We start from the raw sequence: 20,319 nt of genomic DNA, 5'->3' as shown, positions 1-20,319 counted from the left end.
CCCTAGGACTCAGCTAAGGGAGGAAGGAGAGACCCAGCCCTAGTACTCAGCTAAGGGAGGAAGGAGAGACCCAGCCCTAGTACTCAGCTAAGGAGAAAGGAGGGACCCAGCCCTAGTACTCAGCTAAGGGAGGAAGGAGAGACCCAGCCCTAGGACTCAGCTAAGGGAGGAAGGAGAGACCCAGCCCTAGTACTCAGCTAAGGGAGGAAGGAGAGACCCAGCCATAGTACTCAGCTAAGGGAGGAAGGAGAGACCCAGCCCTAGTACTCAGCTAAGGGAGGAAGGAGGGACCCAGCCCTAAGACTCAGCTAAGGAGGAAGGAGAGACGCCTGGCCCGGCACGGGCGTGGGCCTTCACGCAGATGCAGGACGGGAGCCCGGGAGGAACCGGACTGAAGGTGGGAGGCGTGTGTCCTGGGGCGGGAATCCCAGGTCCCCCCAGGGCCCAGGGCAGCCTCGGACCCTCGCCTCCGCCGTGTGACCCAAGGCCCTGCGGGCGCCAGGACGGGGAAGAAGGCAGCCCTCAGCCCTAGTTCAGTCTTTTTGTTGTTGTTAATCCTCACCCGGGATATTGTCCCACTGATTTTTAGAGAGAGTAGGAGAGAGGGGGAGAGACCAGATGTGAGAGAGACACATCGATGGGTTGCCACCTGACCAGGGCCTGGGCCGGGGAGCAGCCTGCAACCAAGGTACGTGCCCTTGGCCGGAATCGAACCCGGGACCCTCTGGGCTGCAGGCCGACGCTCTACCCACTGAGCCACACCGGCCAGGGCTCTAACTCAGTCTCCATGTCCCTCCATCTTTATCTCAACAAGGCCTGCGCGCGGAGCCGCAAGGACGGGGTCTCCGGCTCCTTCCTTCCCGCCGCACTCTGACCAGGAGGGGCCGGCCCGGCCCGAGTCTCCCCTCCCCTCCCGGCAGCATGCCCGTCACAGGAGAACGTGCCTGTCCTCCCTGCGCGCAGGCGTGGGGCTGCGGCCGGAGTCACTTAGAGGGCCGGGCGCGGACTTTAAAGGCAGCGGTGCAGCGCTGTGTAGCGGGGTCATCGGGTCATGCGCAGCCATGAGAAGCCGGCGAGGGGCCGTCCGCCTGCCTCCCTGGAGCGCACAGGGACGCACCATGGGGTGGGCGCTCATGTAGGCGGGGGGGTGGGGGGGTGGGGGGGCGGGCGGAGGTTTACTCAGCCTCCCGGGGCGGGGGGTCCCCCTCTTTGGCAGGTTTCTGAGGCCGAATGTGCGCATTTCCCTTTTCCCACTTAAAGCCTCCCAGTGATCAAAGGCGGCCCGGAACCCCGTGATGTCACGGGAGTCACCCCCGGGCCCCTCATCACAGGGCCGCCTTGAGCCCGAGAAAGTCAAGATCCACAACGCGAACTTTCCAAGCAATTATTGCTCCGTAAGTTGAACCTCACAGATTGAGAGAACAAAAGAAATCAATGATAATCAAATGTTTCTATAAACACGGCCCGGCCCCCGGGGGCTTTTACACGGAACACGGTCCGGAAACCGGCTCGCGTTACACAAAGGCCCGGGCGGCGGGCAGCAGACCAGCCCTCCCGCTGCTCTGGCCTTCGCCAGGCGGGACCCGCTTCTGGGCGGCGGGGCCTGTGCTGGGCGCTGGGTGCTGCCACAGGCGGTGAGCGGTGCGAGCTGGCCTTTCTCCCGCCAGGACGCGACCTGGCTTTGTGGTGGCTGGGGATGCGTTTTACGTCTCAGAGTGGGCGTAGGGCCCAGGATACCGGCAGGGGCCCGTGTGGCCACCTCCCCAGGGATGAGGACACCACACACACAGCTCAGTCTCCAGGGCCAGGGGTGACTCAGGCTCAGAGTGGCCAGATGTGGGAACCTCTGTCACCAACTTCCAGCCGTGCCAGCTCCCTACTCCCAACCGCTGCCCCTCAGGCCCCAGCACGATGCGGGGCAGTGAAACCAGCGGCTCCCCGTGCGCTCCAGGCCGCCAGCACCGTGGCTCCCGTCTGAAATGCCGACCCCGGGCCCCTTCCCGGCAGGGTTCCTGAAGGCCAGGGTCCCCGGCAGCCCGCTCGTGCCCCGGGAAGGCCCAGGGCCCAGGGCCAGGTCGGTGAGCTGGCGAGGCATTCGGCTCAGATGTGGCCTCGGACCCCCGCCAAGTCACGGGGCGGCCCTGAGCCCCGGGCTCCAAGCCTTTGAGAGGAGGGTTGTGCCCCACTTGTTGTAAACACCCCGCTGTGCTGTGTGGCCGCGTTGCCGCCCAAGAACTGAGGGGCAAGGTGGGGATTGGACGCACGGCTCTGTCCAGGGCCCTAAGGGGACCCGCGCAAGCCCCTGGGGTGCCCCGGCCTGGTGGGACCTGCATTTGCTCGGAGCTCCGTTCCACGGTCCACCGGCCTAGGCACCACCCTGGCCCGGGGTCAGGTCAGCCACGGCCATCGGCCATTGGTCATCGGGAGGTGAACGAGGCTGGGCTTGGGCGGGGGGTTCGGCTGAGGCTTCGCCGACAGACCACCCTGGGGCCCTGGATCCTGACAGGCCCTGCTCTGAGCCCCTGCCCAGCGGACACACCAGAGGAGGCGCGGGCTGCCCCTGGCATCGTCCTCCGGGGGCAGGTGGGAGCCTCGAGAACCTGCTGGGCAGGGGCGCCTCCTGCCTGACCTGTACAACGTCCCAGGGCAGGACGGGGGGTGTCAGGAGGGGCCCGGGAGTGACTGGGAGCACATGCTGGTCCCCCCACTCCCCGCGCCCCCCACGCGGCTCCCACCTGTACGGCTGCTCCCCGGTGTGCGTCCTCAGGTGTCGCGTGAGGTTCGCGGATCGGGGAAAGATCTTCCCGCAGTACCTGGGGGTGGGAGGCCGTCAGGAGACCCAGGGGCCAGGTGCTTCCTGGCGCAGCCCCCCTCAAACTGGGCACCTAGTCCCCCCCCCCCCCCCAGCTCCTCCCCGGGGCAGGTGGCCAGCTGCACTGCCTGCACTGGAATGTCTCCTGCAGCCCCAGCGCCCAGCTGAGCTCTACAGAGAAGCCACTAGCGGACGGACTGTCCTGCTGAGGCCTCCGGGCCGGGTCCCTCCTCAAACATCATCTCAGCCCGGAGCCCAGGGTGCTGCGCTGGCTGGGACCGGCTGGGACCGGCTGGGACCGGCTGGAACCACAGCCGGACAGACACAGGTGCCGCAGGGGACAGACACAGTGGTCTCTTCCCCAGGCTGTGGTGTGAGTCCCCACCCAGAGCCGCAGTTCAACCTCGAGCAGCCCAGGCAGCGGGGCGGGGGGTCCACCCCAAACAAGAACGTGAGGATCGCGGACCATTGTTTGCTGCGCTGCTGCAGGTTGTGACTGGGGTTTCCCTGGAAAAGCAGGGCCACGGGCTGTGCCGTCACCTGTGGCCCCCTCCCCCCACCCCCCGGGCGCCCACCAGCCCAGGGCCCCCGGGAGGCTCACCTGCAGGTGTAGCGCTCCTTGCCCTTCCTGAGGATGGGGTCGGAGAGCGTGGGGGGCGGGGAGCGGAAGTTGAAGGGGTGGTGGGGCAGGGGCTGCAGGGCGCCGGAGTCCGCCTTCATGGCCGCGAAGCTCTCCAGCTTCTCCGTCATGGTCTCAATGGCCGACATCTGTTGGCGTGAGAACGGGAGAGGCTGGGGGACTCCCCGGAGCCACCCCCTCTCTCTGGCTTTTTTTTTTTTTGGTTAATCCTCACCCGGGGACATTTTTCCATTGGTTTTTAGGGAGAGAGGGAGAGAGAGGGAAAGACAGAGAGAAGCATTGATGTGAGAGAGACACAGCGGTTGGTTGCTCCCTGCCTGTACCCCAACCAGGGCCCGAGTGGGGAGGAGCCTGCAACCAAGGTACATGCCCTTGACTGGAATTGAACTCGGGACCCTTTGGTCCTCAGCCCCATGCTCTATCCACTGAGCACGCCGGCCAGGGTCCGCCCCTCTCTTGAAGCGTGGGGACCCACCCATGGGTGTCGGGTCCTCAGTGACAGAGCACAGCAGGGGCCAGGCCGGGACGAGAGGCCACGTGGGCCTCAGGCCGTCATTGGAACCAGATATCCCGGCGTCTCCTCGGCCCTGGGCTGGATTCGTCCACCGACCGCGGCCCCAGCCCTGCCCTGGTCCGTCCCCAGAGCCCCCATCACCGTCCGGGGTCCCGGCTGTGGGAGCTGGAGCTGACCTGCAGCCGCCCTGCCTGGCGTGGGACCCAGTGAGGCGGACTGTGGACACGGGTCATCACCCCCCTCCCCCCTGACCTTCCCCTCCTCGGCCCCTGGCCATCACTCCTGACTGTCCAGTTTGGGTTAAAGACAAAATTATATCTTTTATTTTATTTTATTTTTTTGAGTCTTGAAAAATTAAGACAGTTACCTGAATCTCAAGGGATCACAGGGATCAGGCCTGAGGCGCCACCACCCCTAGTGGTGAGAGGCCATCATTGCAGGCAACGTACTAGAAAGAACCCACAGCTGGGACTGGACCCCACTAACTCAGTGGCCAGGATGGCAGTGCCGGTGCCACATGGCACAGGACACGGGGACGCGGGCCAAGGAGCTGCCTCTCTGCCCCTTGGAGATGCCAAGGGGGTGGCAGGAGGAGGAGGAGCGTGGCACTGGTTGTTTCCACGTGGTGGGCAGAGTCAGGGTCAGACTGTGCCTGCCCCCCGAGTGCTGGGGGCTCGGGGACAGGAGAGCGGGGGCTGCTGCAGCTGCACAGGCCTTGGCAGCACCGTCCCCGTGGAGGGGCCGTCCTGGAGGCCTGCCGGTGCCTGGCCCTGTGGGGCGTGGGCGGGGCCTGGACAGGAAGAGCCTTTGCCATGGCCAGAGCCCCTCGGGGTACAAGTTGGGGACCAACTGACTAATGGGTTAATGAACAGAAAATGCTGGCTGCCCATAACGGCCCAGGCCTCCCCCGTCCCAGGCCAGCCCCGTCCAGGTGGCAGGACCCTGTGGGGGAGGCACTGCTGTGGGCTGCCCTCCCCGGCCCCTGATGGACCGAAGTGAACTGCCCCCTCAGCGGCTGCCCGGCCTCTCCCTGGCCCCTTCCTTGGACAGGGGGACCCCAGAAACACGCTGCCCCCCCTGCCGCTGGTCTGTTTTCACCACAGTCTTGAAAGGTTCTGGAACCTGCCACCACTCCGACTCCCCAGGACCCCCAGAGGTGGTGAGGGGCCATGGCCAGCAGGACCTCCTTGCCCTGCACCCTGGGGCTGCCCACGGCACGTCAGGCCTCAGGAGGGAAGCTCTGGCCTGGCCTGACTCGAGCACAGGCTCAGGCCATGTCATTAGGTCACTTACTGGTCACCTCCCATCTGTCCGCCCACCTAGCTCTGGGCCCACAGGTGGGGCGGGGGCGGGGGCGGGGGACGGGTGGCAGGGCCCAGCTGACAGGGGGTCAGTGCGCCCCACCAGCCTCTGGTTGTCAGGCCTGGGTGGGTCTCAGAGGCCGCAGTCCTGCCGGCCCTGCCCGCTCCGCCCGTCAGATATTCCGGGCCCAGCTCCCCGCAAACACAAACACAGGATGCGCCTGGCCGGCCAGCGGTTCCCAACCTGGCTGCTCCCAGCCGGGCCGAGGAAAATCGGGGGAAGTTGTTAACCCGGCCCCGGCCCGGCGAGACAATGGGGCTCTAAGTTTAGCTGTGAGCCTGCGGCGCAGGTTTAACCGGGGGCTTGTCCACGGCGGGGCTCCGGGCAGAACAATGCCCGTCTGGAGTCTGGGCGCCCGGGACCCCCCGGGCCGAGGCGTGGGGGTGGCTTTGGGGAGCTGGGCCCCACGCAGTGAGGACAGGTGGGCGCAAGGCAGGGAACCAGGGACTCCGCCCGGCCCTGCTGGTCCCCTCGGCTCTGTGGCTCCTCTGTGCCCACCCCTGGGAGGCGAGGGCCCGAGGGGCAGACGGAGTGCCCGCAGGCCTGGGGTCTGTGGTCTCCTTCCCAGACCCAAACCCCAGTCTCGGGGGGGGGGGGTGCTCCCACCCTCTCCAGCCCCCGGGGACCCGCTGCTTGTCTCCTGCTCCTGCCTCCTCACCCCGCTCTGCCCCCTGACACACGGCCACCCTTTCCTGGTCTTTCTTGTCAGGCACCCCAAGGCCCGCGCACCCTGGAAAGGCCGCTCACCTCCACATCCCTCCGGGTCCCTCCAGCTGAACCTTCCTCTCCCAGTCTTGGCTTTCCTCCCTGAGCTCTGCCCCCCGCACCCCCCAAAGCCGGGTCACGGCCGGGGGGCCCCGTGGGCCGGGGGCCTTGGCTGCTTCCAAGGAACCCACAGGGCTGCCCCCCCAGAGCCCGCCTCCTTCCTCAGCGTCCAGGCCCTTCACCCCGTCTGGCCTCAGGGCGCTGCCTGGTCCGCAGGGAGAGACCCCGGGCATCTGACGGGCAGGTGGGGAGGCTGCCACCCGCCTCGGGGTGTGGCCCGGCCTGGACGGGCCTCGGGGTCCTGCCACCACCCCCCCCCCCGCCCCCCGCCCTGCGCCCAGGCCAGCTCACCTGGGGGTGGAAGAGCAGAGGGGGCGGCCGCAGGAACTTCTCCTTCAGGACGCCCACGGGGTCTGGCACCTTCCGCTTCTCCACCCTGCTGGACAGCAACGCCGAGGGTTACGTACCCCCAGGGCCCGCAGGCTCCTGCCTGCGCCCCTCGGTCACGGGGTGCCTCGTCATGCCGGTTCTGCTGGGCCCCACGGAGTCTCACCGACGTGCAGGGACCGTCATGGCTTGGCCCACGCGCTGCCCGCTGAGCCCTGGCTCCCTCCCTCCCGTGGCCCCATCACCTCACCAGCTCTGGGCCCCCCCAGTCTCCCCAGCGCCCCCCGCCCCAGCTGGGGCGCCAGTGACCGTGCGAATGCTGAACGCGGAGCCTGGGACCTTCTCGGGAGCCCCCCACACCCCGTGCACCAGCCCCGCCCCGCCCACTCTGTCGGGGTCCCTGGGGTTGTCCCAGCAGAACACGGAGCACGCGGGAGGCTGCCACCGACTCCCCAACTTCCCTGTCCCCGGCCCTGGGCATTGGGCACAATGCCTGGCCAGTGAGTGACCAGCGGCTTCGACCTGGGGAAGGCGCGGGGCCCCCTCATGTGGCCGGGCAGCTCCCACCGGGGCCCTGGCGGCCAAATGCCGGTGACACTGGGTCAGCACAGAGCGGGGGTGGGGGGGGGGGAGGGGTGGCCGGGGCAGTGGCCAGCAGCCCCTCTCCCCTGAGGTCACCTGACGTCCCCTCTCACCCAGGGCCCCCCTCACCCAGGTCTCCTCACCCAGGTGCCCTCTCATCATTTCCCAGCAGCACCTGCCTCAGTTTCCCCTCGGGGTTGAGATTCCATCTAAACGGGGGAAACCTCTTCACCGGCAGACACAGCCCCTCTGACCTTGTCCCGGGCCCGTGGGGCTGCCTGGCTCCTGCGAGGCCTCGCTCCCGTCCCTTTGACATGCGACTGTCTTCCCGGGCCCAGCGGGACGCTGGCCACAGCGGGACGGGGACGACCCAGGAGAGGGGCCGAGCGCAGGAGACCGCAGGGCCGCCCGGAGCCCAGGGGCAGGGGCGCCTCCCAGGTAGCCCGGCGGAGAGCTGCCGTCTGGGGGGGGGGGGCGGGAGCCGCAGGACGGGCTTGGGGAGGCCCCCTCGGGGGATAGAATAACCCTGGGCGCGGCCGTGCGGGAGTGGAACCGGCTCCGAGAGCTTAGCCAAGGCCCCTCAGAGCTGGCCGTGCCCGGTCCCGCCCTCCCAGGGGACACGAGGCTGGGGGCCTGGGCGAGGGGGGACCGCAGGGCCGGGGGGGAAGGCTCCATCCCTCTGCCTTCACGCTGATTTGGGCCACATGCGGCCTCACAGCGGGGCGAGGGGGACCCGGGTGGGCACTGGAGGGCAGGCGGGGACTGGCCCCCCTTCGCTGACACCCCGCCTGACCGGGCGCGTCTCCCACGTCCCTCAGCAGTCGTGACCTCACTGACCGCGGGTCCCAGGCCCCGCTGGCCCTTGGGGAGCGAGCAGCAGGCACACAGGCCCTCTGGGTGGCCGCACGGCCCTTGCTCCCTGACACCAGTGCATGTGTGTACACGCGTGTGCACACGCCTCCCGCCCAGAGGCAGGGCCTGCGTCAGCTGCACCGCCAGTGCCTGCGCCTCGGCTCCCTCCCGACCTGCCTGTGCTCAGCCCGCTCCTGGGGCTCAGCCGGGCTCCCCGGGGCACAGGTGGGGGTCAGACCCTCCCACCCCACAAACCCCAGGTCAAAGACCCACAGACACCGGGGAGGACGAAGGTGGCCCCTCACTGGGAGGCTGGCCGAGTAAAGGGACACTGATTGGTGCCAGCCCTAAAGCTTCCTCCTCCCCTCCTCCCCCTCCCCCCCCCCTCCCCCCCCCTCCTCCCCTCCTCCCCCGCCTCCCCCTCCCCCCCTCCCCTTCTGTGGGCAGGGGCTCCCCCTGGGACACCAGGAAGGCCGGCTGTGCCTCTGAGGCATGACCAGAGGGAAGCAGAGATGCTGGGGAGAGGGACGGGCGAGGGCAGGTGTGAGTTTTGTGGGGGCCCGAGCTGGTCCAGGAAGACAGCTGGAGGCTCAGGGGCCTGGGATGGGGTCCGAGGGGGGGTTGTGGGGGGGCTCAGGCAGTGCAGAGGGTAGCCCAGTGGCCATCAGTGAGAGGAGCGCGAGTGTCCAGGAGACCCTGCCCTGGCCTCCCGAAGTGGCCCGGCCAGGCACCCACACCAGGATCCCAGGATCGGGCCAGCAAAGGCAGAGGGAGGCCTGGGCGGGCGGCCAGGGCAGGGCCTGTGAATACCTGTAGATGGGGTCCATGAAGAAGGGCGACGGCTTGGCGTAGTGCAGGGAGGGCTGCTGGGGCAGCTGGGCCGGGCAGGCCTTGGGCAGCCCGTCGCCCGCCAGCTTGCGCTCCCCGTAGATGTGGTTCTTGCGCGGCTCCCGGCCCCCGCCGTTCAGGCTGGCCCGGGCGCGGCTGCCGATGCTCAGGTCCAGCGGCTGCTCCTCGCCGGCCGCGGGGCCCGCCTTGGGCGCGGGCGGGACGGGCAGCGCCTCTTTGGGTTTGGTGGTGAGGTCGAAGGGGGACTCGGTGCTGGGGCCGCCCCCCTTGAGGGCGTCCCGGGGCGACTTTGGCTCGGCCTTGACCAGCAGGCTGTGGGCGAGGGTGCGGTCGGCGAGGGGGTAGAGGGAGGGGGGGAAGTCGGGCAGGAACTGGAAGGGGAACACGGAGTGGTAGGGCAGCGCGCCCAGCCGCTTCTCGGGGACGCCCATGAAGCCGGGCCCGAAGTACTTCTCCGCGATGGACGCGATGGCCTTGATGGAGTCGCCCGTGGCGCCCGCCGCCAGCAGCTGCTCGTCGGGCGGCGGGAAGAAGGAGTGCTGGGCGTAGAAGACGGGCACCTCGCTCACGCTGTTGGGGGCCCCCGGCGGCGCCGCGCCGCCCCCGAAGCCGGGCTTGCCCTCGGCCGCCTGGCCCTTGTCCTTGGCCTTGTCGCGGTCGCTCTCCGCGTCGCTGTCCAGGTCCGAGCCGGTGCCCGTGGTCGTGTCCAGGTCCGTGCCGGTCGTGGTGTTGATGTCCTCGAAGTCGCTGCCGTCCGACAGGTCGCTGCTCCGTGTCTTGAGCTTCTCGGGATACGCGTCCTCCAGGTGCCCCTCGAACTTCTCCTCGGGCCCCGCGGCGCCCGCGGCGCCCTGGCCGCTGCTGCCCACGGCGGAGACCAGGGGCAGCGCCGGGTTCCCCAGGGGGCTGGGCAGCTTGGCGTCCTGGGTGTGGTTCAGGGGGCTCTTGAGCAACGGTGTGGGAGGTAGCAAAGGCGGCCGGGGGTACAGGGACGGCGGGAAGATGCCGGGGAAGCCGGGAGTCAGTGCGGGGAAGGCCGGCGGCGCCGCCGAGAAGGGCAGGCTCCCCGGGTGCGGCCGGGAGGGGAAGTACTCGCCGAAGCCCAGGCCGGCGTGGTTGAGGTTGGGGGGCGGCTTGGCCTTGTCCAGCAGGGGGCTGGGGGTGAGGGGCAGGCCCGGGGAGAAGAGGCCGCCGGGCGGGTAATGGTTCTTGCCCTCGCAGAAGCGCCGGTGCTTGTTGAGGGAGGAGGTAGTGCTGAACATCTGGCCGCAGTCCTTGCACTTGATCTGCGTGCGGCAGTCGGCGTGCATGCGCTTGTGGCGGCACAGGTTGGAGAACTGCGTGTAGGACTTGTGGCACACCTCACCTGCAGCGTCAGCAGAAAGCACGCAACACGCTATGAAATTACCAGGAAACCGGGGGGGGGGGGGGCTTCTGTCCCTGGTGATGGGGCAGCCTGTGCTTCTCTGTGCGTGTACATGTATGTCACTAGGTATGCATGTGTGCACGCAAGTGTGTAGATGCACACATGTTCATGTGAGAACATGCAAACGCAGGCACATGTATTATGCATATGTGCATGCAGACATGCGTGCACACAGGTTGCACATAGATGCGGGAATGCCATGTGCACAAGCATGTGTGTTCACGTGTGTTCACGTGTGTTCATGCTGTGCACAAATGGGTGAACGTGTGCACGTACACAAATGTATGCATGCCACACATGCATGTGAATGACACTCACATGCACATACGTGTGCACGTGCACACAAAGTGTGCTCATGTATTTCACAGTGAGCACGTGTGCATGCCATTCATGGGTACATGCATATGTTGCATTGTGTATGTGCACATCTGCATGTGTGTGCCTGAAAGCACACGTGCACACAGACACACATGTGCACCCCATGCTAGGGCTGGCCTTGTCCCTAGTATGAACGGACAAAGGCTACTTCTGCGTCTCCTGTGCTCCCCGTGCAGCCAGGCTAGGCCTCATGCTCTGTGTCTGTAATGGGGGCAAGGACTTCCGGCCTCAGGTGGGCAAAGGCACGTTTCTAACGGTGCAGTGTCCCCAGCCGCCCGTCCTCTCCTGTCCCAGGCCCTGGGGCCTGCAGCCCAGGCGGCCACCCCTCCGGAGTGCTGGGTGGGGAGCCTGGGCTCCCGGCCTGTGTGGTCGCCGGGGGGGGGGTGGTCTGAGTTGGGGGGGAGAGGGAGCCCCCGCAGGGCCTGCAGCGCGGGGCTGTGTCCGCTCAGAGGAAAGTGGAACCTCCCGAATTGGGATCCAGAGGCGGTGCCGTCTCTGCTCCCGACAGGAGAGGGCAGTGCCGGCTGGCGCCGAGCGCAGGGCCCAGGGACCCAGGGGACCCGCCGCGGCCATTTTCCCGGTGGCCTGTGAGCTGAGTGGCAGCAAGTCACCAGCGTTCCTCTCTCCTGTTTTTCCAGCCGCAGGAGGCACGCACGCCCCCCGCCCCCCCAGCCCCCCGCGTCTCTCTCTGCAGGACAATCTGCGCCCTGGTACAGCCCGGGTGGAACAATGGTTCCGCGTGCTGCTCGCTCCCCAGCCCTCGCGGCCTGACGGCAGGCCACCTAGCGGGCGCCGGCCCGGATTATGGCGCCTCCCATCGCAGCATCTATTTATATGAGCCGCTCGGCCTTCCTGGCCGCGGGCAGGGCAGGCATTTTCAAGGGAAGAGGCTGCCTCACGGAATCACATCTGCCCCTGGGGAGGCACGGGACCATCTATAAATACCCTCAGGTCCCGCCCAGCTCGGGGAGGGGGAGAGGCTGTGCTCGGCTCAGGCCTGGCTGGACGAAACAAGCGGCCGTCGCTGTGCCCTTGACCCTGGACGGGCGGTGTCAGTGCCTCGTTAGTGGCTGCTATCCCCTGAGCTTGGAAAGGTGCCTGGGCCTGGGAGCCTGGCATGCCGGGTCCCACCACCTGCTCCCACCGCGGGGGCTGCAGAGGCGTCTCTAGGGGACTGAGGTCAGGAGATGCGGGTCCTGGACCCCGGCTGGCCGCCGCTGTCAGAGCCGGTACGGGAGGCGGCTGCCCGCGGGGCTGAGAGGCCCTTGGACGTGGGGCCCAGCACCTGAGGGACGGGGACCCGGGCTCTGCCAGGGTGCAGAGGGGTCCTGGCCCACCATCATCCTGTCAGCAGTTTTCCGTGAGGGGTACATGTGTGGATATACACACTCACCACCACACATTCACACACATACAGACTCACACACATACACCACCCCCACTCACACACCTACACCCCCCCCCACACCCACACCCACACTCACCCCCCCTCGCACACGGCCACGCACACACACCCATACCCCCCCCCCCCCCAATGCACACACCAGCACTCACACACATGCATACACCCACACTCACACACAGGCACACACCCACTTACATACCCTCACACGCACACACCCACAGTCACCCCCCCACGCACACAGCCACTCACACACCCATACACACCTACACCCCCCAATGCACACACCAGCACTCACACACATGCATACACCCACACTCACACACACAGGCACACAGCACACACCTACACTCACACACATGCACACACTGACACACACACATGCCTGCACTCACCCACATTCACACACACACTCCCACATGCACACGCACACACACACACATACACAGAATGACCCCCTACGGCGAGAACACCCTGACACAACTCCCCACACTCCCAGCGTCACCCTTCCTGGCTTTGATGGAATGGAGCCTGAGAAGTCCCAGGCCACCTGGCCTGGGGTCAGGAGCCAGCCACCTCGAACCAGAAGCAGGGTTTTGCTGCATGGCCTTGAGCACCTGGCCCCTTAATGTCCTGAAGCCTCAGTTTCCTTCTCGGTCCTTAGAGATAGTACAGACCCCGTTCCCTAGGATTTCGTAAGGGTACTGTGAGATAATGCATGTGAAATGGTGACTCAGCACAATCTGGTGTGAAATGGTGACTCAGCACAATCTGGTGTGAATGGTGACTCAGCACTATCTGGTGTGAAATGATTGCTCATTGCACTGCTAGGCAGAGAGGAACGTTCAGGCTCACTTCCCTGGGCTGGCCCATGAGGTCCCTGGGACCTAGCCCTTTGTGGCCTCTGACCCCTCTCCTATGAACCCCCTACCACTCACCCCCCAGACACACTGGCCCCCTGGCCTCTATGCTCAGAGCTGTTGTTCCGCTCTCTCCTCCTCCTTCAGTCTCTGCTGGAGTGACTCGTCCCACAGGCTGCCCGGCCTCCCTTCACATGGGTGGAGCAGTGCCCGCCTGGCACTGAGAGCCTCCTAGTCCTGCCCTGCCCCACCCCCAGCTCGGGCGCCGGTCATATGCCTGGTTAAGGGTTACATGGCTCGACCGCTGTCTCCTCCGTTATTTCACTGGGCCCTGCCACCCGGGCATGTAGCCCAGGCCCCAGCGGAACTCGGTGGGCACCACTGGCATGGCCGTGCCTCCGGGAGCCCGGGTTGGGTGGGGCCTGAGTGCGGGGAGAGGGTGTGCATAGGAGAAGAAGGCGGGACCCAGGACCTTCCTAGCAGCCGCGGCCACCTCTGGCCTCTGCAGGGATGTGACGGAGGAGAAAGTGAGGGAAGAGGCACAAAACGAGGGGGGTGAGGGAGCCGCGCCAGGGACCGGCAGCCCCAGCACACCGCCCGGCCTGGGCTCTGCGTGGCAGAGGGGCCCCCGCCGCCTCGGTGCCTTCTGCACCAACAGGGGTCCTGCCATGCGGGGAGCCCCGGGACCCCCTGCCTTGGCTTGATCCTCGAAACGCCCGCAGGCCCGTGGCACCCAGCCGGGGACGACTTACATATGAAAGGTTTCACGGTGCTGTGGATGTGCTTGTGCTGCTTGAGGCCGGAGGACGTGGCGAAGGTCTTCCCGCAGTCGGGGCAGGCGTGCGCCCGCGCGCCCACGTGCTGCGAGCGGATGTGCCGCTGCAGGTTGCTGGGGTCCGTGAACACCTGCGGAGGCAGAGGCTGTGGCCGGCGCCCGCCCGCCTGTTCCAGCAGAGGCAGGCGGAGCTGGACACGTGCTGCCTGACCTTGGGTGGCCTTGGCCCCCACCCCCTCCATCCCCATCGTGGGGGCGGGGCCGCCTGGAGAGAGCAGGTCTGCCCCCGGGGCCCTGTCCCCTCCCAGTCCTGCCACCAGCCTGTCCGGGACGGGCGGTGGCCACACCGGGCGCGGTACCTTCACACAGTTTTCACATTCGAAGCGCTTGCCGCTGTCGTGGGACATCTGGTGGCGGATGAGGTTGGACTTCCAGTTGAAGGCCTTGGGACACTGGTCGCATTTGTACTCTCGTTCCTCCGTGTGGACGACCATGTGCTGCTCCAGGCTGTGCCGAGAGGTCAGAGGTCACTCCGGCCAGCCGGCCCACCCCCTGCCCAGCGGGACGGCTGCCTGCGCCCCCAGCACGCCCTGTGCAGATCAGAGCGAGCTGTGCACCGTCTGTCCACCTCCCCCCGGACAGTTCCATGGGATGGAGTGGCAGAGGCGGCCCTTGGCCAAAACCACCACAGGGCACCCCCAGCCCACACTTCCTGGTCTCCCTTCTGGACAATCTTAACCTTGAAGCTGACCCTGGGCCTAAGAAAAGGGGTCAGAGCTTTCAACAGGGCCATGAGCCCAGCGTGGGAGGGGGCGCACGAAAGCCACGGCCACTCCGAGTGGCCTCAGGTGCTCCCCGCCCGCTGCGCGCACACGGAGGTGGCCGGGGTGCAGGGCGGGCCGGGCCCGGGTGAGCGAGCAGCCCCGACCCTCGGGGGACCCCTGCCTCCCGTGGCCCAGGTCCGCCCGTTAATCTTCATGAGCGAGAAGCAATACATCACGGCCCGTTAATTACGGCGCCCAGCCATCCGTTCAGCTCGGCAGCGCTGGTCCTCGGCCCGGCAGCCGGGACCCCTCTCCGGTGCTAATTGTGATTTATGTGTTTATGTAAAGGAAACAGGGGCCCTCGGCAACGCTGACCACCCGGGGCCTCGGCGGGACTTGCCTAAGCGCCGACTTTCTGTCGTCTGTTCGGGGTGGAGGGTTTCCCGCCCCAGAGGCCACGAGGGGCCCGTGGCCAGTCCCCATGATCCCACGGCCAGTTAGGGGCCTGCCGGGCTGCGGCTGCCTTGGCCGGCCTGTCCGGGAGGAGACTCTCGAGGCAGGAGGAGGCCGCGCTGGAAAGGCTACCTGTCCCCTGAGCACGGGGACGGCGTGTCCCTCCTCGAACCCAGGAGGCCCGTCTTCCCCGGGGCCCTCGGGGCTCCCGGCTCCACCTTGACCCTGCCTGGCTGGGGGCGGGAAGGGCCACCGGGGCCGCTCCAGGGACGGTGCCCAGAACTCTGTGCCTCTCTGTGAGGCCTCCTGGGCCAAGTGGGTGGCACCTGGGACGGGGGTGGGGAACCCTGGGTGGCTCCTTCCCTCTCCTGCCGCTGTCTAAGGAGCTGTGCGTGTATCGGACAGTCAGGCCGCACCACCAAGCCCGGGGCCATGGGGTGTAGCTGTTCCCACTCTGGCCTGGGACCTTTCTCAAGAAGCGGCCCTGGGCCCGGCCCCGCATGTCCTGCGGTTATTGCCTTCCCTCCATCTGCCCCCACAGCTCCGCCTGATGCGCAGGGCAGGGCCAGTGGTCTCAGAGGGAATCTCCAGGGGATGAGGCATGGACAGGGACCGGACTTCATGTGAGAGCCAGGAACATCTGCGGCCTCCAACGACCAACTTATTGTCAGCTCAATGCCAGCTCAATGCCAGCTCAATGCCAGCTCAATGCCAGCTCAATGTCAGCTCAATGCCAGCTCAATGCCAGCTCAATATCAGCTCAATGCCAGCTCAATGCCAGCTCAATGCCAGCTCAATGCCAGCTCAATATCAGCTCAATGCCAGCTCAATGCCAGCTCAATGCCAGCTCAATGCCAGCTCAATATCAGCTCAATACCAGCTCAATGCCAGCTCAATGCCAGCTCAATGCCAGCTCAATGCCAGCTCAATATCAGCTCAATACCAGCTCAATGCCAGCTCAATGCCAGCTCAATGCCAGCTCAATGCCAGCTCAATATCAGCTCAATGTCAGCTCAATGCCAGCTCAATGCCAGCTCAATGTCAGCTCAATGCCAGCTCAATGCCAGCTCAATGCCAGCTTAATGCCAGCTCAATGCCAGCTCAATGCCAGCTCAATATCAGCTCAATACCAGCTCAATGCCAGCTCAATGCCAGCTCAATGTCAGCTCAATGCCAGCTCAATGCCAGCTCAATGCCAGCTCAATATCAGCTCAATACCAGCTCAATGCCAGCTCAATACCAGCTCAATGCCAGCTCAATGCCAGCTTAATGCCAGCTCAATGCCAGCTCAATGTCAGCTCAATGCCAGCTCAATATCAGCTCAATGTCAGCTCAATGCCAGCTCAATGCCAGCTCAATGCCAGCTCAATGCCAGCTCAATATCAGCTCAATGTCAGCTCAGTGACAGTTCAATGCCAGCTCAATGTCAGCTCAATGCCAGCTCAATGTCAGAGGAGTGGGACACGTACCCACCCCTGGGGGTGCCACACTGGAGGGGACCCTCATCTCCCCCTGTCCCTGCAGCCCTGGGCCTGTCAGGGCTCCCTCTGTGCTCCGAGGGCGGGCTGACCTGCTGTCCTGACTGGCTCCTGGGGAAGGGGCGGGGGAGGAGAGGTGGGGGAGGACGGGGTGGGGGAGGCACCTGTATTTGTTGGGGAACATCCGCTCGCAGTCCTTGCATTCGTGGGCCTGCCCGTCGCCGCCCCCGCCGCCCAGGCCCTTGGCCTTGAGCTCGTCGCCCAGGCCCGCGTAGAGGGCGGCGCCCACCGAGCCGCACGCGTACTTCTTGTGTCGCCGCAGGTCCAGCTTGGACTGGAAGAGCTCGTCACACACGTCACAGCGGAATGTGGGCTCCTCTGCAAGAGACAGGGGGCAGGACGTGAGGGGGGGCCGTGACCTGGGAGTAGCTGAGGGGCTGGGGGCCACCCGCACTCGCTGCTCCTGCTCCTTCCTGCCCTCATCATCGGCCCCAGGGGTGGTGGCGGACACGTGGAGACCGCGGGCCCCGTGTCCACAGCGTAGGAAACGCCGGAGGCCGGGGCCCTGCGTCTGGGGCCTCGCGGCGGGAGCGGCCCGTGCCTGGGAGCGGAGAGGAAGCGGCCAAGTGCTTTGTTTATGCATCAGGAGGAGAAGATGACAGCGCTCTAATGCGTGTCATAAATTACTGTCGTCAAGGTCAAACGAATTAAAGGGGGGCAGTTGTTATGAAGTTTACGAGGCGGCATCCTGCCCGGCCTGCCCAGCCCAACAGCCGGCCCAGAGCTGTCAGTTTCCTGGGGGGACGACCTCCCGCCCTTCCCAGCCTCCCCCCCCCCCCCGCCCCCCCCCCCCCCCGCCAGCGGCTGCTTGCCGGCAGCTCCTTCCGGAGCGGTATCCTCTCCCCGCCAGGAGGACCCTGTGTCCCACCCTGGCCTGGAGCGAACACCAGCACTAGGGCCCTTGCACAAAAGTGTGCTGGTGAGCGATGTGTGAGTGCACGTGTGCTCCTTGTGCAGAATGTGCAGCTGTGCGGGTGTGTGCATGCTGTGTGCAGGGCGTGCAGCTGTGCATGTGTGTGCATGCTGTGTGCAGGGCATGCAGCGGTGCAGGTGTGTGCATGCTGTGTGCAGGGCGTAGGTGTGTGCATGCGGTGTGCAGGGTGTAGGTGTGTGCATGCTGTGTGCAGGGCGTGCAGCTGTGCGGGTGTGTGCATGCTGTGTGCAGGGCGTGCAGCTGTGCATGTGTGTGCATGCTGTGTGCAGGGCATGCAGCTGTGCAGGTGTGTGCATGCTGTGTGCAGGGCGTAGGTGTGTGCATGCGGTGTGCAGGGCGTAGGTGTGTGCATGCTGTGTGCAGGGCGTGCAGCTGTGCGGGTGTGTGCATGCTGTGTGCAGGGCGTGCAGCTGTGCGGGTGTGTGCATGCTGTGTGCAGGGCGTGCAGCTGTGCAGGTGTGTGCATGCTGTGTGCAGGGCGTGCAGCTGTGCGGGTGTGTGCATGCTGTGTGCAGGGCGTGCAGCTGTGTGGGTGTGTGTGCATGCTGTGTGCAGGGCGTAGGTGTGTGCATGCGGTGTGCAGGGCGTAGGTGTGTGCATGCGGTGTGCAGGGCGTAGGTGTGTGCATGCTGTGCAGCTGTGTGGGTGTGTGCATGCTGTGTGCAGGGCGTTCAGCTGTGTGGGTGTGTGCATGCTGTGTGCAGAGCATGCAGCTGTGTGAGTGTGTGCATGCTGTGTGCAGGGTATGCTACTGTGTGGGTGTGTGCATGCTGTGTAAACATGGACATGCAGCTGTGTGGATGTGTGTGCATGCCGTGTGTAGGGTGTGTGGCTGTGTAGGTGTGTGCATGCCGTGTGTAGGGCATGTGGCTGTGTAGGTGTGTGCATGCTGTGTGTGTAGGGCATGTGTGGGTGTGTGCATGTGGTTGGCTGTGTGAGAATATGTGTACATGAGTGTGAATGCTCATGCATGTCAGCATCCAGGTATGTGCATCTTTGTGTGAATGTGTCAACATTTCTGTGTGTCTACACTCATGCTTGTGTTGTGTGCATCTGTATTCATGTGCAAGTGTGACCAGTGTGAGTGTGCACCTGTGCTTTTGTATGTAGCTACATGTGTGGAGATTTATGTGTCTGCATATTTTCACACTCCATGATGGACATGTAAATATGCCCGGACATGTGTGCATTTGTGCATGTTTCTGCACACCCATGTGTGTATTATGTTGTGTGTGCATGTTAAGTGTACACATTTGCGTGCACACATGTTGTGTGTGGTGAGTATGCATGTATAAATGTAAATTCATGCATGTTTGTGTGAATATGCAATTGTGTGCATTTGTGTGCCTGTGTAAATGTGTGTAGCTGTGTGTAAATATATGCATGCATGTGTGTGCCTACATGCGCATGTGTGTGTTTGTGTGTGCACATGCACAAGGACCCCTGGGCCTGGCACAGAGCAGAGGCTTGATAACCTGGGCTGAGTGCAGCCCCAGGGCTGGCCTTCCGGGTCAGGAGGCAGGCAGCAGGGAGATGGGGTTCCGCTGCCTCCTGGTGTCGGGGGCCACCAGAGCCACTCTGAGGTGAGGAGGGTGAGTGGCCTGCAGCCTGGGCGGTGAGTGGCCACCTGTCGCCTCCCCTGCTGATGCCCCGGGGGCACCTGCAGGAGCAGCGCTGAGGTGCCGGCCAAGCCCCGGGGACACGCAAGCACCGCCCTGCCCAGTGTCACTGTCGCTGTCTCTGCACAGAGGCAGGTACCTGGGGGCAGGGGAGGGCCTGCCGAGAGCAGCCCTGGGGACACGGGGGACTGGATCACCTGCGCCGGGGCAGCCCAGGCAGCCCGGGGAGGGAGTCACGTTACAGCAGCCGGCCCTGCGGGGGCTGTGGCCGTGGCCGTGGGGACAGGGCCTTGGGCTCTGGAGCTTGGGAGGCTCTGGCCCAACATCTCTGGACACATGGCCTGGACCGCGCCCCAGACACGCTGGGCGGCAGAGGAGCCTGGGAGGAGGCCAGCAGGCCGGTGTCCACACCAACCCAGCGGCCTGGCTGGGCAGGCGTTTGCCAGCACCGCGGCCAGCAGGATCGTGATGCTCCCGCCAATGGCCGGGCAGCGGGACAGGGCTGTGGGGCCGTGGCCGATGGAGAGTGAAGCCTCCGAGAAGATCTATAGCAGAGCCCACCTAGCCCGGCCCGGCCGGTGGGGCCCGGTGGTTGAGCGTGGACCTAGGAACCAGGAGGTCAGGGCTCGATTCCCGGTCAGGGCCCATGCCTGGGTTGTGGGCTCGATCCCCAGTAGGGGGCATGCAGGAGGCAGCCGATTGATGATTCTCTCTCCTCATTGATGTTTCCATCTCTCTCTCCCTCTCCCTTCCTCTCTGAAATCAATAAAAAATATATTTTTAAAAAATACATTTCAAACAGAATTCTGCGTGCCAGCTCCTTTCAGGAAAACGTTCCGCTGGGAGAACAGCCTGAGTGACGTTTCCACACCGAGGGGCGGGGCCTCCACGTGGCAGCACGCGCCCACGGACATCCTGGCACCCGCGCATCGGAGCCTCGCCCTCCCGGGGATATTCCTGTGCCTGCTTTCCAGGGGTAAACTGAGGCTGAGAGAGACTGGCCGAGGGACCCAGCAAAGCGACAGAGCCATGTGACGCCAGCCTTCGCTGTGCTTCCTGCCCTGGACGCAGGCGGCAGCGTCCCCGCGTCCCACAGGCCCATACGACATGCGAGGCGCGTGGCTGCGAGGCTGCAGGACACCGGCGCCCCCGGCCCCTCCCTGGCCTCGAGGTCTGTGAATTCCTGTCCATCTGAGCGTCCAGGTGCCGCTTCAGAGCGGAGCCGGATGCTCAGACCCCACAAAACGGCCCTGCGGGCTCGCTCGGGCTTCCCGGGCCGGGCTGAGGCCGGAGGCCCTCCCTGAGCGTCACGGTCAAGTCAGAAATGCGGGCCTGGCTTGCGCTCTCTGCACCCAGCGAGGAACAATCAGGGAGCTTGCAATTTGAAACAAAGCAGCGACGCCGGCC

At 65.4% G+C, this 20,319-nt stretch overlaps 1 protein-coding gene across 4 annotated transcripts in view; it reads right to left on the bottom strand.

Moving 5' to 3' along the window:
- Positions 1-20,319, bottom strand: part of PRDM16 (PR/SET domain 16) — a 275,982-nt gene that overhangs the window by 12,747 nt on the left and 242,916 nt on the right. For 3 of the 4 annotated variants that reach the window (XM_070403930.1, XM_070403932.1, XM_070403933.1), the window contains 7 exons: positions 16,464-16,677; positions 13,964-14,111; positions 13,582-13,735; positions 8,725-10,129; positions 6,445-6,532; positions 3,414-3,580; positions 2,736-2,813 (listed from right to left, as the gene is read on the bottom strand). In XM_070403930.1, the coding sequence (XP_070260031.1) occupies positions 2,736-2,813; positions 3,414-3,580; positions 6,445-6,532; positions 8,725-10,129; positions 13,582-13,735; positions 13,964-14,111; positions 16,464-16,677 (2,254 nt within the window). The remainder of the gene's footprint in view (positions 1-2,735; positions 2,814-3,413; positions 3,581-6,444; positions 6,533-8,724; positions 10,130-13,581; positions 13,736-13,963; positions 14,112-16,463; positions 16,678-20,319) is intronic. The other variant, XM_070403931.1, reaches the window with a different exon arrangement.

This window comes from Myotis yumanensis, unplaced genomic scaffold (assembly GCF_028538775.1).
Source record: "Myotis yumanensis isolate MYYU_CA2020_CCGP unplaced genomic scaffold, mMyoYum1.0.hap1 SCAF_2, whole genome shotgun sequence".
Taxonomy (NCBI): domain Eukaryota; kingdom Metazoa; phylum Chordata; class Mammalia; order Chiroptera; family Vespertilionidae; genus Myotis; species Myotis yumanensis.
This window is presented reverse-complemented; position numbering and strand designations above follow the sequence as displayed.